General features: G+C 39.2%; 1 protein-coding gene across 2 annotated transcripts in view; it reads right to left on the bottom strand.

Annotated features, from left to right (window-relative positions):
* The window catches only part of LOC104598515 (structural maintenance of chromosomes protein 6B-like), a 105,956-nt gene extending 94,749 nt beyond the window's left edge, over positions 1–11,207 (bottom strand). For both annotated transcript variants that reach the window (XM_010260618.3, XM_088890107.1), the window contains exons 1-4: positions 10,746–11,207; positions 10,530–10,635; positions 9,780–9,913; positions 7,708–7,763 (exon numbers count right to left, since the gene is read on the bottom strand). In XM_010260618.3, coding sequence (XP_010258920.1) covers positions 7,708–7,763; positions 9,780–9,913; positions 10,530–10,635; positions 10,746–10,896 — 447 coding nt within the window. In that variant the 5' untranslated portion in view covers positions 10,897–11,207. The remainder of the gene's footprint in view (positions 1–7,707; positions 7,764–9,779; positions 9,914–10,529; positions 10,636–10,745) is intronic.
* Between the last annotated feature and the right edge of the window lie 6,346 nt (positions 11,208–17,553).

The following is a 17,553-nucleotide window of genomic DNA, read 5'->3' as shown; positions in this document are numbered from 1 at the left end:
TCAGTAGCTAAGAGCTTGTGATTTAGGTCTATAGGAGTGGAAGCTGGTTTAGCACCAAGTTTGCCAATTCTACAAGTAGATCAAGAACATACTTACATTGAGAAACGATGATACCATCCTTGGACCGAATAACTTCAATTTCCAAAAAATATCTGAGTTCACCCAAGCCTTTGATCTTAAATTTAGTGTGACAAAATCTTCTAAGATTGATTAACCACTTCCTAAGCGTCATCACCTGTAACCACAATGTCATCAACATAAACAATCAAAAGGGTCACCAAGGAATCTCTCCTCTTAACAAATAGAGTATGATTAGACTAAGTCTATGTGCGACCAAAGGTAACAAGGGCAGCCTAGAATCTCTCAAATCCGGCTGTAGGAGAGTATTTGAAATCATGCAGAGACTACCTCAATTTACGCGCCTTCCCTTGCATTTCCTTCCCATACACTTCAAATTCTGCCTTTATTATTGTTCTGAAACCTTTCTAGGAGAAGATCTGATGTAGTTTCCACCAGGTGTCCTTGGTATGTTTCGGTTTCTTGTAGTATTCACATATTACCTCTTTCTTCTCAAATAGCCCCTTTGGCTTTATCCCAGCATGTGCAAAATGCTCTAGGGGTAGAGGTCCCTATAATTGTACTTGCCACATACTCTCTTCACCACTAACCATAGAATATGCCCAAGCAAGGGTTACTTCATCTCTAGCCAATCTGCTTCATAACATCAAACTTAGGGTTGAGTCCTGTGAAAAACTCAAACACCTTGTTTCTCTCTACTAGTTCCCTAAATGTCTCTGCATCCTTAGTGCTCTCCCATACAACTGTCTCCATTGCATTAATATCTTGCCACAATGGCTACAACATAGAGTAGTAAACAGCTACACTCTTCTCCCCTTGTCTCAAATTGTTCACATCATTCTTCAACTTATAAGCTCTTGCAACATTCAATTTCTAAGAATATGTTTATATAACATTGTCCCAAATTTCCTTAGTAGAAGTCATCCAAAGGTAATGCTGACTTATATGAAGTTGCATATAGTTAACTAACCATCCAATCACTATGTAGTTCTCTTGCATCCATTTTTCATATGTAGGATTAGTCTCTACCAATTTGTCCCAAGCTAAGTCATTCTTCAACTTTCCTTGTGACCAAGTAATTTGTCCCATATAACTTAATTGTAGTCACTCCAACCATAATGGAATCTATTAGACCAAGCTCAAACACCGAGATATGCTTCATCTCAATTCCAAATTGCTCCATTAACCAAACAAAAATCCAAAAACAAGGTTGTTAGTTTCTATGAACCTAACTGGGGTCTGTCCAGTAACTGTAGGTCCCAAAATTAGGGTTTCACTGCACCCAACTATGTGAAAGAAAAGAGAGAAGAGTAACCTCTCCTAACAAAGCTTCCCAAACTCTTTCCAACTTCAACCGCCCATTTCTAGAGACCAATAGAGACCCCTCAAGCTCTAAGAACCACACTCAATCTATCTCCTTAACCCGTAACTATGAACTCTCTACTTGGCTAAGGTTTGGGGCAAAAAATCAACAGCCTCACTTTCTTGGCAATCTATAGCCAGATTTTGTCTCTCCAAACCCTCCACCAAGTAGGCACAAATGTTCTCAAAACAATCAGCATCTCATCTCTCCATGCACTCTTCTAATCAAAGGGTGTATGGGAAAAAAGGGAAATAGAAGAAAGGCATAGGTGCTTTGGTAGCAAGATGTGATTCATTCCAATAAACATGAAAAAAATCTCAAATTTCAGCAAGAAAAGAAGAGGAGATAGAAGAGAAATAGCAAGAACAAAAGAAGAACATGGAGAGAAAGGGAGAATGAGAAAGAAGTTCGATGTCTTCTCTTCTCTCCTTACTCTCTAATCTTTTATTAATCTCACTTAATTATAGATAATTACAGTTCTGCCCTTAAGTGGGCAGCCAGCTCATGAACTCACTTAAAAAAATTAAAAAAAAAAAAGGTTAACAAGCCCATAAGAATGAGGCCCATTATTAAACAAGCACATGTAAGAAACAAAAATAACAAGAAAAAGGCATTAGGGCCCATCGGCCCAATCTCTCTACAGGAATAGTGAGGTTGTTATGGGAGTTGGGGAACTGTGGGGTAAGTTAACTGTCTCAATTAAGTTTAGACAAGTTAGTAATGACTTTGAATGGGTGATGACAAATGTGTATGGTCCCAATGGCTATATAGAAAGAAATGAGCTTTGGGAAGAATTGGAGGATATAAAAGGGTTGTGGGCCTTGGTGTCTAAGGGGAGGGGGGATTTTAATGTCATTGGAATCACTAAGGAGAGATAGAGAATTTGTATAAGCATAGGAAGTTTAGTCAAATTATTGACGGGTTTGAGTTAAAAGAATCGCCATTAACCTACAACAATTTTACAAGGTCCAACTTGCAAGCTAACCCGATTTGTTCCAAACTAGACATATTCCTATTAACAGTGGATTGGGAGGAGCACTAGGGTAATCTAGTTTCTAGAGCCTTACTGAGGATTACCTTAGATCACTGGCTGATTACATAAGACTAGTAGTTAAAGAAATAAAAACACATACGGAACTAATTTTGGCAATGAAAAAGGTATCAAAGTAATTAACTCCATAGGTTAGTATGTGAATATGTTGATTAACCCTATTTCAGTTCTAGGTCCGAACTCCGAAGTAGGTAAGAAGAATAGAAGGGTTCGGTCAAGGAGAGAAAAAGATATCTCACCCAGCCGACCCACATTGTATTTATATTGTATATACTGAACTACAAAAGCCAATATTGTCCCTCATTAAGTATGGAACACATAACTTAAACTCAGATAAAACTGGCTATCCAATCATAATTAGATAGACAAAGGACCAAAATACTTGTAAAGTCGACTCTAACACTCCCCCTCATGCTCGAGAATATATGTCATATAGTCTCAGCTTGTCACATATGTAACCCACTCTACCTCGAGACAGCCCCTTTGTAAATAGATCTGCCCACTAGTTTCCTAAACTTACATGAGTTGTAATTATCACTCCATCGATCACTTTTTCTCTTACAAAATGGCAATCAACTTCAATATGCTTTGTTCTCTCATGGAAGACTGGATTAGAAGAAATGTGTACAGCAGCTTGATTATCACAGTATAACCTCATGGGTTTATCAATTGAGAACCCCATCTTGCAAGAGATTTTTCAGCCATACTTGTTCACATGTAATATGAGCCATAGCCCTGTACTCAGCTTTTGCGCTGCTCCTTGCTACCACTGTTTGTTTCTTGCTCTTCCAAGTTACTAGATTGCCACCAAGGAAGGTACAATATCTTGTACTTGACCTCCGATCTGACACAAATCCGGCCCAATCAGCAACTGTATACCCTTCTATCTCAAGAGTTCATCCACTCTTGTATAACAGACCACGACCTGGAGCACCCTTTAAATACCTGACAATTCTTAGAACTGCTTCCCAATGTGGAACCCGAGGATGTTATATAAACTAACTCACTATACTTACAGTAAATGATATATATGGTCGTGTTATAGTCCAATAGTTCAATTTTCCCACCAACCTCCTATACCTTCCAGGATCATCAAACTCTTCACCTACATCAATACACAACTTAGTACTCGGTTCCATGGGTGTTTCAACTGGTTTAGCACCTAATAGCCATGTTTCTTCAAGTCAATGACATATTTCCTTTGGCACAAGTTAATTCCATGCCTTGACCTTGCAACTTCTATTCCTATAAAGTATTTCAGCTTACCAAGATCCTTTGTGTGGAAGCGATCCTGTAGAAAGTTTTTCAATCTGTCAATCCCATTGCTATCACTACCAATTATGACAATATCATCCACATACACCACTAGCAAGATTTTCCCATCTTTTGAGTCACGACTGAACACAAAATGGTCTATTTGACACTATTTCATGCCAAAGTTCTTCACTACTTCATTGAATCTACCAAACCACACACGTAGAGATTGTTTTAGCCTATAGATTGCCTTTTTAAGTCTACAAGCTTTACCATACTCCCCTTGAGCAACAAACCCTAGTGGTTGCTCCATATATACTTCCCCAACTGGATCACCATGTAAGAAGGCATTCTTGATGTCTAGCTGAAAGAGAGGCCAATCATACATTGTTGTTAATGAAATTGATACCCAAACTGAACCAATCTTAGCCACAGGAAAGAATGCCTCTGTATAGTCAACACCATATAACTGAGAATAGCCCTTGGCCACTAACCTGGCCTTTAATCATTCCACACTGCCATCTAGGAGATACTTCACTGTGTAGACCCACTTACATCCAACAACATGCTTACCGGGAGGGAGAGTAATAAGTTCCCACGTGTGATTGTGTTGTAAAGCAGACAGTTCCTCTTCCATTACTTCTCGCCACCCTGGAGAAGTAAGGGCTTCCTGGACAATCTTAGGAGTGGAAACAAAGGATAGCAAAGATATAAAATGGCGATGGGAAGTAGAAAGGTGAGCAACAAAAACATAATAAGAGATAGGATGAGATGTACGACTACGTTTACCTTTCCGCAATACAATAGGAAGATCAAGGTCAGAAGGAAGAGGTGTAACTACAGGATCCGTCAACGAGGGCTGAACTGGAGAAGGGGCCAGTGATCTTCTGTGAGTATACACTTGTGTGATTGGTGGCCTCTCAGTATTAACCTGCAATGGAGAAGGTGGGGATGGAACTTGAACAGGAACCACGGGAAGGGGGTCCTCAACTTGAACAAGAACCACAGGAAAGGGGTCATCAACTAGAACTGGAAGTGGAACCATAGGAGCAAGAGGAACATCAGTACTTGAGAAAAAAGGAATGGACTCAAACAAAGTGATATTTGAGCACACAAAAGACCAATGAGAGCTAGGATTATAACACTTATACCCTTTTTTGGTCCTGGAATATCCAATGAAGATGCCTTTAGTGGCACACGCATCTAACTTGTCTAAACCAAGTCCTAAATTTTGAACAAAGCAAACACAACCAAAGACTCTAGGAGTGAGAGGGAACAAAGAAAGAGTAGGGAACAAGACTGAGAAAGGTGATTGACTTCCAAGGATGGACATGGGCATCCGATTGATGAGGAAACATGATGTTAGGACAGCATTACTCAAACGCTTTGGGACATTCATATCAAGCATAATGGACCGAGCAGTTTCAAGTAAGTGTCAATTTTTCCGTTCAGCCACTCCATTCTATTGCGGGGTATAAAAACAAGAAGTTTGATGAATTATCCCCATGGTGCTCCAAGTATTGCTGAAATGGTATTGAGGTGTACTCTTTTGCATTACCTAAGAGAAGAATTTTAACATGAACTCCGATTTAGGTACATATTTCAGCATAAAATTTTTGAAAAATAGAGAACAATTCACTTCAATCTTTCATAAGATAGAGTCATGTCATCCTTGAAAAGTCAACAAAAATTATAAAATACTCATAACCATTGTATGACACCACTTTATTTGGACCCCAAACATCTAAATGAACTAAAGAAAAATGACTCAAGACACGACTATCAACTCTTGGACTAAAAGAGACTCTATGGTGTTTCCCAAGCTGACACAACTCCCAATCCAACGATGAAAGTCAACTTAAGGACAGAACCAACAACTTCAGAGCCTTGAGAGATGGATGACCAAGTTTGCAGTGCCATTGGAGAGGAGTAAGAGATGACTGAAAGGCTACTGATGGGCTACCACCATCAAAGTAATACAATCCACCTGCTTCATGCCCTCCACCAATCTTCATCCCCGTCTTGAGATCCTGAAACACTCAAGAAGAGGGATAAAAGGTTATAAAACAATTGAGTGACTTGGTTAGTCTACTAACAGACATAAGATTAAAAGGAAACTTAGGTACATATAAAACAGAGGATAAGGACAAGGAGGTCAGATCAACATCACCAACACCGTAGATGGGAGAGGTAGAACCATTAGCAAGAGTAACTGTTTGAGAAGTAGAAGGTGAGGAAAATGAAGAAAACATATCTGGAGTCCCAAACATATGATCCGAGGCTCCAGAATCAATGGTCGAGTGTGAGGGTTTGGAAGCCAAGCAAGCCATACCTAAATGGGCATGGGTAGTTGTATTCTGCTGAGAGGATGTCTAAACGAACTTCTCATATACCTCACATGGGACGCTCACCATTTCCTTCCCAGAAGCACCGGTAGATGTGAAGGGGGTCTGATCAGTCTGCTAATTTTCACTAACTGTACCACTACTACTAGTCATAGCATGATTAGCTCAAGTGTTGGGTGGACCATGTAAATCATAACAAAAATTAACAATATGTCCCTCTAATCCACAGTATGTGCATTTTCTAGTTCCATTGCTTCTTCCTCTGCCACAACCTCCCCGTGACTCTCGACCTCCACTACGGCCACTAGTACGATTAAACATAGGACCACCTCACTTTCCTGGAAACCCACGGCCACCACCTCTATTTCCAGACCTCCCCCCTCTAATCACCACAAAACTAGACTTGTCCGAGAGAGAGGAAGACTCTATAGAATCAATAGAAATCCTCCAAAGACGGGCAAACACTTCTTCAAGAGAGGGGAGAGAAAACCCTCTCGGTATTTGTTCTTGAACAGGTTCATATTCAGCCTTTAGACCCACTAGAAACCTTGTCACATCAAATTGCTCTCATTGTTGTTGCTGAACTTAAACATCTGGAGTCAGAGGATGATATACATTAAGCTCATTACGGAGATTTCTCATGCTTGCATAGTATTCTTCCAAGCTTTGGTTACCCTGCTTCAGGTTAAAGTACTCTTGGTAAAGCTAATATACTCTAGTGGTATTATCTTGGCCAGAATAAAGTTTCTTAGCATGGTCCCATATTTCCTTAGTTGTATCCCAGAACATAAAATTCACATTAATTTTAGGTTCCACGCTATTCCACAACCAGGTCATAATCTGTGCATCCTCCTGTTCCTAATCACTAAACCCTAGAGAACCAAAAAAGGATTTCTCCTCTCTCACATGTTTCACCTTTTTCTTGGCTCTTAAAAACACCTCCGCAAATTTAGCCCATGGCACATAGTTCTCACCATTTAATTTAATAGAGGTCATTTGAACATTTATGTAATCAGGAGAAATCATAACACCTGCCTGATTGTCACTATCCTCTCCAGTTGATGTCATCCTAACTGATTCACCTCACCCCACAAAGAAATCACTGTTATAAACAAAGAGTCACCCTCTACCATTCAGCACCACACCACACACTACACAATAAAATATAATTATGACCACACTGCTTCTGTCATGGGTTCAGCACTCGAAAACCCTACTTTCAACTCACATATCCAGGCATAAACAGAAGGAAAAAAGGTTTATATGCATACCTACCAATCCACACTGCCACATAAATGAAATTACTAAAACCAGCACTAGCCTTTCTTTTAAATTGTTTGTACCTTTCTATCCTAATGTGGTAACAAATTGCACTTGTCCTTGCCAATGATGAAAAAAAAATTACTGTAACCAGCACTCATGCATTTTGACAACACTAACATAGACATCCTCCATTCATGGATCAATTATCCATCAAGCAATTCAATGCAAAATAATAGTTAGGTAATTAATAGGACTTTAGAAATATAATAATTAATAAGCCTTGATAGATGCCTAGAGATAATAGAAGGACATATAGAACATGGTTTGGTTGGATAAGAGTGAAAACAACTTACATTAAAATGCTCTACCAGCTCACGAAGCTCATCCTTCCGACTGGCAACCTTTCTTCCTGGAAAGTATTAGTAAAAGTAAATATCCAATTCATACAGTGAAAGATAATAATACATGCATATATTATATAATAGGACTCAGAAAGAGGGGAGAACAAAACTCAAAAAATTGAGAGCATCAAGTGGAAATATTTCATGAAATTTTGGTTTTGGGCACACCATCCAACATGAAATAAAAATATCAAGTCAAAGTACTTCAGATGAAATTTCAAAATTCCATCTAATGTTTTCAAATTATAACCATTTATTTCACCTGAAACTTTGGATATAATATTAAAATAATATAAATACAAAAAGGAAAATGAAAGCATCATTCTTGGTTCAATTTGGCCAACAGGTTGCATACGTGGAAGATCAGAACCATTACCAAAGAGATCAGACCCTAGATATTCCTAATCCCAATTTTCAGGAGAATCTACCCATCCTGATAGCCACAATTTCTGTCCATTAAAGCTTTGTGAAAATAGAGTTACCAGGTTTTAGATTATGTTCCAACCTCCATGGACCCAAATTTTACAAGTAGCATTTTTTTATAGGAAACGGTAACTTTCATTAGATAAAACTATAAGAAACAACTGTCACCTTCCAAAGTAAAAGGTGGCCACTGAATAACAAAAATCTTACAACACTGCACAAAACAAAAACTCCCCATTCACCCCCTGTTTTGCTAGGTAGTCAGCTAAAGCATTTGCTGACCTCCTAGACCAATACACTTTTGCATCCAACTCCCTTGTGAAGCTCAATAATTCCCTCACCTGTTGTCTAAGGGACCACGTTTGCAAGTAGCATATTTAGAGAACAAGCTTCTAAATGAGCAGTTCTGATCTGCCATATGGCTACGAATTTAGGCACATTAGACCATTGGTGACTCACCCACAAGTGACCAAATAACTGCCCATACAAAATGCTAGAAATGTTAATAAAAATAATTAAGATTTATTGCAAAATGTTGTCCAAAACTCTAAAGTTTTGAACACTTTCATGATGGACCAAGGGTCGAAATGAACTAAATTTAAAACCTTGGGCCCCAATAGTAATATCAATCACCTTGGTGGAAAAGATGAGGAAGAAAAAGGAAATATATCAAAAAATATCATCTTGATGCTATAAAAATTGTGGAGGAATCGAACAACAATCTGAAATGCTTGAAATTTCCATGTAATGGTTAAGAAGCATATCCTTTAGCCGACCCCATATAGTTCGGATAAGGCTTAGATGATGATGATGGTTAAGAAGCATATCTTTTCCCTTTTATATATAACATAGAGTTCCAACATCATTACATAAGACATAAAAATGATACCATAGGACAGGGTATCAAATATAGAATCTACACAACTTGAAAGTGTCCAACATAATGCAGAACCCATGTAGAGGCACCAGATATCATGGTGGAATGCAAACACAAAATGGGTCCTCATGTAATACTTAAAGCCAAATTTTCAATCCTATGATGTAACCCAAGTAAGAGTTCAAGAAAGGGGGTCTAACCAGTCAAACAAAAACTAGGCAATGATATTGCAACTCCACTTTTTTCTATTGTAACTCTTTCCTTCTTGACTTACACAGATATTAAAAACTGAAGTGGCAATAGGTTCTCCCAAAAACAATAGAAACCTAACATGTATGAGTGACAAAAGTATGGTAATGGAAAAAAAAAAGAAAATAAAGAAATATGCATACGGCTCTAGTAAAAGCACTGAGGAATGGAAATATCTTAAAAAAGGGTAGCCTAGTGCACAAGGCTCCCACCAATGCGAGGTTTGGAGAGGGACAGATGTAAGCAGCCTTACCCCTGTAGATACACAGAGAGGCTGTCTCCAAGATTTGAACCCTGGTCACCCAGGTCGCAATGGAGAAACCCAACCATTGCACCAAGGCCCAGCCTCAGGAACAGAAATATCTAAAACAATGGTAGAAAAGACATTTACAAAAAACAATGACAAACTAGAAATAAAAACTAAGTTTTACAAGAAATACAATATTAGAAAAAGCAATGATGCCAGATATGCAACCTTGATGATCCTTTAGAATGATGGAGCTAGCTGATTCTGAAATCCTGCGTTCCACAATTATTATATCACCATAAATTTCTGACTTAAAAGCATCTTCCCCTTGATTTTTTATCTCCACTTGAACAACAGAAGAACTGCAAAAAGATAAGATAATAGGTACATATATATGCATAAAATAATTAAAAGAACTAATACAAGTTCATCAAATCCTCAGGCAAAATTGGACTTCCACGACTTAGAAAAATACATTTTTACAGTTTGAAAGAACTTCAATAACAACTAAAAGTTAACCAAATATTATCTACCAAGTGCAAAAGGGAAAATGATAAATTTTCTTTAGCTGTCAAAGAAAATTGGCAACGACCTCGTGCTTTCTAGACACAAGATCCGTGATCTCATCAACACATACAAGGGGAGACTTCTTCCACCCACTGCAAACCAAGTGGAGTATTTTCCTCATCATACAGCTTAAGTTTTCTATTCTAGAAAGGCTACTATCCAATAGCGGGGACCGCTATTCTGGATCTTGGAGGGCTAGACCAGACTCGGAGCTAACCTCCAGATTGCCCTGACTTCTTTCTTAAACAAAACATATTTACCACAGAATCTAGCTTGAAAGACCACGAGTTATTTCAGATTAGAATAAACTTTAATCCCTTATTACCACCATGGTAGTGGTCCAACAGCCTAGTAATTGGAGAAATGAATAGTCTTATCTGACACAAAAGAAAAATTAGAAAACAAATAAACCTGCAACCAGTCTTTATGAAATCCTTCAACGTTGAGGCGCGCTGAGTTCCTTTTGCTCGGCAACCGAAGGCAACGCACAATGCTGTTAATATCGCACTCTTACCACCTGCAGATGAAATTATAGGGCAAAATTTAAAAAAAAAAAAATCCATGAATTCAACCAGTTGCTACATTACACGGGTTGCATTGGTGACTACAGGAGTACATTCAACTTACTTCCATTTTGGCCAGTAATGAAATTAACCCAGTCTCCAAGCTCAATCTGTAAGCTACTGTGGCACATGAAGTTCTCTAAACGTATTTTCGAAATAATCCCTGCACCCGATCGATTTGCGAGGGATTCAGCAAAAACCCTAGAATCTCCCATTGCTCTTTCTCCTTCCAAGGTTTAGGAAGCCTATTAACCAACGGCAACCTAAATGACAGAAGGTAGAATAAAACTAAAAAAAAAGGAAAATGAGAGGAAATGATTGAACCCCATGGAAGAACAGAGGCGTCAATTGCTCGGTCACTCGCCTGGTAGAAAAATGGCGGGAAAACACAGAGGTTGCCAAAAGCGAGAGACAGTATTTATGGTGAATGATCTGGTAGTTGAAATGGGCACTTGTCATCGCTCCCAAATCGGAAGCGCGAGATCGAACCCGAAATCTGCAGGCTCTTTTGGTTTGGCCTCACTCCAAAGTCCGAAGTCCCAACTCTCTACTAACTTCATCTAACACTGCACACCTCATGAAACTGGGATGGGACCCATCATAAAAATGGGACTGAGATCATGTTGCTAGAGGGTTGGAACCTACTTGGTTTGGCCTCACTCTGAAGTCCGAAGTGCCAACTCCCGAGTTGGGATCTCTTCTACCAACAAAACGCGTACCAACTCTCTACTAACTTCATCCAACACCGCACACCCCATGAAACTGGGACCCGCTATGTACAAAATATACGGTGTGAGGTCATATTGCTAGAGGGTTGGAACCGATTTTGTTCGCTGGTGACAAGTCCCACCCCTCCCATCCCGATCCCATTGACAGTACTACCGTCGAGCCCGACTAAACGATTAAACCGAAGGGGAGACGGAAAACACTGGATACTGGGTCAACAGTTCACCGTTGTATCAAATCAAATGGGTCGTTCCGTCTCCGTTTTCTTTTTTTCCTTTTTTTTTAAAGGGCTACACAATGGCGCTTGGCGCTTGGCGCTTGGCGCTTGAAGGGAATAGTTCATCACTAGACCTGTTAACAGGCTGGCCCGCCCGGCCCGGCCCGGCCCGACCGCTGGACGGGCTTGAACAGGTATATGGGCCCATGGGCTTAACCTCGGGCCAAAAAGCCCGATTTGCAATAAATTCGAGCCGGGTTCGGGATTTGCCAAAATAGCCCGGCCCGAGCCCAACCTGGCCCGACCTATAATTAAATCTAAAAACTCTAGTCGAATACCCCTCTTTTTTTCACCTCTTTCTTATTTTTCCAGCCAAACCTTCTTCTCCACATCCTTTTTCCCTTCTTTATATTCTTTTTTTAATGTAAATAAATTTTGAATTTATATTCTTTTTTTAATATAAATAAATTTTAATTTATATTGATTATTGAATAGGGAAAATTTCTAATTTTTTTTATTAGGTCGGGCTTCGGGCTCGGGTTCGGGCTCAGGCGTCGAGCTTTTTATCAGGGCCAGGCTCTGGCTCGGGCTCGGGCCTAACATATTTCCATTAATGAAGAGTAAAAGCCGGACCCGACCCGGCCCGTGAACAGGTCTATTCATCACCAGACTTGTTCATGGGCTGGGCTTTGGGCCCGATTTTACACTGTCTCTGGCTCGAGCTTTAAGTCAGGCTCATTTGAATTTGACAAAAGCCAAGCCCGAGCCCAACCCATGAACAAGTCTATTCATCACCCAACTCTGGCGGATTCCGAATCTACCCCCCTCCCCCGTTAAATTGGAAACATACTATGCAGAGGGTGAATTCCATGTGTGACTGAATTGACCTCAAGCTTCCGCTACAACGAGCAGAGGCGTTACCAAGTGTATCACATAATAATTATTTCTTATGATGGAAACGATTAAATAACTAAAATTAATTAAAATTTAATACCTAACGTGTGGCATGCTGTTAATCGGTTCAAATGATTTAGATGGTGTTGGATCTCATTGTCATTTATCAAAAAACTAGTGAATTAGGTGTTTTTTGTAACGGAGATTAAATATTTGTTTTGTTGAATCGGTTATCAAAAAAACAATTGTCCCGATTATATGAGAGATGTTTAATATTAAAAAAACATCAAAAACGATGTTTCTTACATTTAGGGGTGTCAATTGAACTCCATTAGGTCCAATATGAGTCAATTAAATATGGACTAGGTCCAATTCAGTCCGGTGAATACTTTGCATCATTTTTTGACTGGTACAATTTAATGTTTGGACCATTCAATCTGCTCAAATTGGTTTCAATTTAGATTGGTTATAACCCAAGCCCGGTCCATTGACATCTATATTACTATATTTTATCAATGGACTTGATATTCGTTCAATCCAACCCAATCACATATAAATCTATTACAGATGGACCAGGTCCAATCCAATCCAATAAATACTTTGGACCATTAAGTCAGATTGGTCCAATTTAATGTATTATGGTTCGTTGGACATTTAAAAACAACTTATACATACTCTTTGACCTTCCAAGCATTAACTCCAGCCAATAAAATTTAAAGGACTAAATTGTCCTTAACTAATGATTAAATTTACAAAACATACCATTCTCTTTGATTCCAATCGATTTTCCTATTTTGTCTTCCTTTATTTTTCTTTATTTTTAAATAATAAACAACGTTGGTGGCCCTCTCCCTCATCATCTTGGAGTGCATCATCACAACATCCTTGGTTCTCTTACTAGTTGAATGAAGGAACTTGAACTTGAACCCACCTTTCTTCTTCCTGCTCATAGCTTCCACAATACGTTTTCAGGTAACAAGGGCCATCAATCACCTTGTTTAGTCCCCGATTAGGGGATTTTTGCATAAAGTTCCAAACCCAGATTGAAATATACCTCCCGCGAGATCACATCAGCACCCCACATGGCATGTCCTATAGGCACCCCACATGTACATCTCAGCGTGCATTGAGAACACCTCCTTTACTTGTCATTGGGAGATGTCTCCAATACTTAAATGGGATATGTTGTGGGCACGCCTTGGCATTGATGTGACCTCTTTCTAATGTGGGCAATATTAGTATTATGAAATCATTTGGAATAAGTATTAGCAGATCTAAACAGTGCAATAATAACGGTCCAATTTGTGTTATGTGGGATTAATCAACGAGATATGTATAATTTGTTTTTGAAAGTTTAGGGTATATATAAGTAGTTTCTCAAATGTGCAAGGCATATATAAGTAATTAACCTTTGTCTTATTGGTCTATCCAACCCGTGCAAATTGATATGGATTTGAACAAGGTCCAACCCAAAACCAATCCATTGAAGATACAAGGAAACCAGCAAAAAACAACACACATAGAGAAAATATAACAATCAACAACACAACCTAAAAGCACACTAAAACTAACTACAGTAAACTAAACAAAAAACAAACTAGATGCAAAATACAAACACACACAAAAACTAAGAATCCAAGACCATACCAAAGGCAAGTGATCCTATCAATATCGCTATCAATGTCAGCTTGAAGCCAGGTCGTCGAATTAACAGTCATAGACTTAATTAGAACTATTTTTCCTGCTCTAGAGAGAGTATTGGCCTTCTAGTCACTTAATTTGTCTTTAAGCTTTTGGATAACTAAACCAAGACTACTCTTTTTGCTTAGAATACTAATAACAATGGCCACTAAATATTTGTATATTTCGTAGCATTAGGGATTCCAAGATTTCGAGCAACAAATTTTTGGACTCTATTGGGCAAATTTTTGGAGGAAAAAACTTTTGATTTATTAAAGTTAACCTTATGGCCGGATGCCATCTCATATTGATCAAGGATTGATTTGATCTCAGTGCATCCATTAATACACACCCTACCAAATATCATGTAGTCATTTGTAGATTGTAGAATAGGAATATTCAGGCATCCCGAGGTTAACTTAACCCCTAAATTCGATTATATACTTTGAGAAGCCTTTATGATTTTGCTGCAAGAGATTCTGCACAAATGATAAAGATGTATGGTGAGAGGGGGTCACCTTGCCTTATTCTTCCACTTGTTTTGAATCTTGGGCCAAACAACCCATTAACAATTATTCTAAATGATGGGGTAGCAATGCATTGCATAATCTAGTTAATCCACATGTGGTTAAATCCCAATTTCTGGTGGCATTCTTCAATAAATTTCCACTCCAAACGGTTGTACACTTTTTCAATATATAATTTGCAATTCACCCAAGCTTTTGCTCCTTTTGTTTTCTTTTTCATAGAATTGAAAATTTCATGTGGACAAATGCACTCTAAAAAGGCGAAATGATTTTTCTAATATGGGTCTAAGCCTATTAACTAGAATCCGAGCTATTATTTTATATGTCACATTAGAAAGACTAATTAGTTACAAAGACTAACTAGAATCCGAGTTATAGTTTTATTTCCTTTCTAAACTTACAAAACACATATTTTATAAGAACCAAAAGGAGTGGAATTATGGCATGGGCACAACCGCGCATGTTTCATAGGATGGGTCTAGAGCCCTTGAACCTCCTCTAGGTGCAACTCATGTTAGGTTGGCCTGTAGTGGTGGCAAATCCAAATGCAGCCCCTATTAGGCTCTTACCCACCCACTTACAACTAAATTCATCCATTCCATTGGGTCGGCTGAAATGGAGTGGGTTCGGTTGGGTCAAGGATACCCATTAGGTGGTTAAGGTTTTTTTTTTTTTTTAACTTTCTCAGTTTCTCTGCACTTGTAGTACTTTTACAACCATGTATTCTTGATCTCCTCGAAATAAAAGTTCTAATAGATTACAAAAAATGCATAAAGAAATTGAATTAATAATTTTTATGCTGAAAAGTAAAAATGAAATTTTTATAATAAGTTCAGGTATTAATTTGAATATAATACGTGGTTTAGTTGAATAATTTCCAGAAAAAAGATGAAATATTAATTGATTATTAAAACATAGAATAAATAGTAAATTCTTTTGAGAACAATGAATGCAGCATTGATTTATGAAATCCATTGATTCAACCTAAAAATTATGAGATGAGAACTAAATAAAAGAAGGCTTAAGAAATATAATTCATGAAACATCTTGTTCCACCGAGAAACTTCAATTTGTGATTGTTTGTATCGTGTGAATCAATGTTTTCGAACCCCGTTGACTCAGACAGTTGGACCGTTCCACTATAGACAAGCATACGAGTATGGGAATGCATCATCACACGAGTAGGGGAGATGCTGCTGATACACAGCTGCAATATGTTGTGGGGAGCACTCCAATCTGTACTCATCTTTTGCACGGTGTTAGGCTTGGAATTTTCCCATCCTATGGGCTTAGTGAGGCCTTAGGGTTTGCCCAAGTCTGAGTTGGACTGATTTCACGTACCATCTATCTATAAGGAAAACCTATGATGATGAAAAGGCATGGTACCAAAAAGGTTTTGACAAATCAAAACTCCCTTGAATTATAATTAAAATCGAGTTGATTGGTTATAAGTCTTTTCATATCATGTCTTATGTCTTTGTGGCATCATTGTAGAACCCATATACAATAATATATTATCTTGAACATGATTTTGGTAGAGGTACAAGTTAGTTACTCATGATGCACGATCTAGCAATTCCCTATTGGAGTACAGGTCGGATGTCGAGTTGGCAAGTTCTTTGTTGGAAAGTGGCTCGAATGTTGAGCTGGCTAGTTCGTCGGGTCTACCAGTAAAGAGATAATGTTAGAGTGCCCGGGTTGCTTTACCTAAGGTGGGCATTCTGATGTTTAAGTCAGCGATGTGGAGATTTTAGAGAGAGCTACGAGAGCTAAGTTGCGCATACCTTCTAAGGTTGGAAATAAGACATTTATATATGTATTGTTTGGCATGGGCTTCACGCACCGCATTTGAGATCTCCAGGAAGATGTGGCTGGCTAGTCCGAAGTCCTTGGAGGTAGTGGGACATGTAGACCAGGCTTTGTGCTTTATTCAGTTTCCTCTAAAACATTTAGTGCAGGAGCTGACTTCTGGAAGACCTGGGAGTGACGGGATGCACACACGGAGGAGGTCGACGAGCACATATTGCAGGTTGCCGCTTCCTCGAGGGAGGTCGCTCCTCACATCGAGGTACCACAGGTTACCCCAGGACGAGGTGCTCCTACCCGCCCAGTCGAGGTACCCGAGTTGTGTATGAGGTCGCCAATTGGGACTCTATCAGGTTGATGGAGGTAGGTCGCCAACTGGGTGTCCAGTAGGTCGGTAGTTGGGTTTTCATCATTTTGGCTAAGGCAAGTCGTCGCCCTCATGGTGTCGAGGAGTTGTCCAGCAGTTCTGAGATGCCACGTGTCATAATGCCAGCAAAGGGCCAAATTTGCGCTCATCAATTGCCCCCACTCCCAAGACAATTTCAGTTTGGTGAAGGAAGTAGCTCGCTATAGGTTTTTGGCCCGAAATGATTGGTTTGATGAGCTCGTAGGCGTTGGTCTAGATTGCTCCCTAGGTCGGAAGAGTCTAAGGGTTGAATGCAGCTTTACACAGGATTTTATGATCATGATTATCTGGGCATAGGAGCGAACTCATCCGCTTGAGGAGAGGTGGTGTAGGCACCCCAAAGGGTTTTTGAAGGGTAAACCAACTGCGTGAATACCTCGTCAGGTCGCTTCTATCACGTAAACTACAATGCAATGTGCCTTCAGCCAGTTCTCGAAGGAGTTGCCGACAAGGTCAATGCGGAGCCTGAAACTGAGGTGGAGGACGACTGTAAAGAAATCAACCGAGTTTGCATGTTTGTCGCGGTGCTGAAAGCGAACTAGTCTTCATTTCCTTCGTTTCTCTTTCCTTTTTTTTAGGTCGGCATTGAGATGCCCACGTCCTTTGAGATCGATTT

The sequence above is a fragment of the Nelumbo nucifera genome, chromosome 6, assembly GCF_055504915.1.
Source record: "Nelumbo nucifera cultivar China Antique chromosome 6, China Antique-T2T, whole genome shotgun sequence".
NCBI lineage: Eukaryota > Viridiplantae > Streptophyta > Magnoliopsida > Proteales > Nelumbonaceae > Nelumbo > Nelumbo nucifera.
Note: the sequence above shows the minus strand (reverse complement) of the source record. Positions and strands in the feature narration are given on the sequence as shown.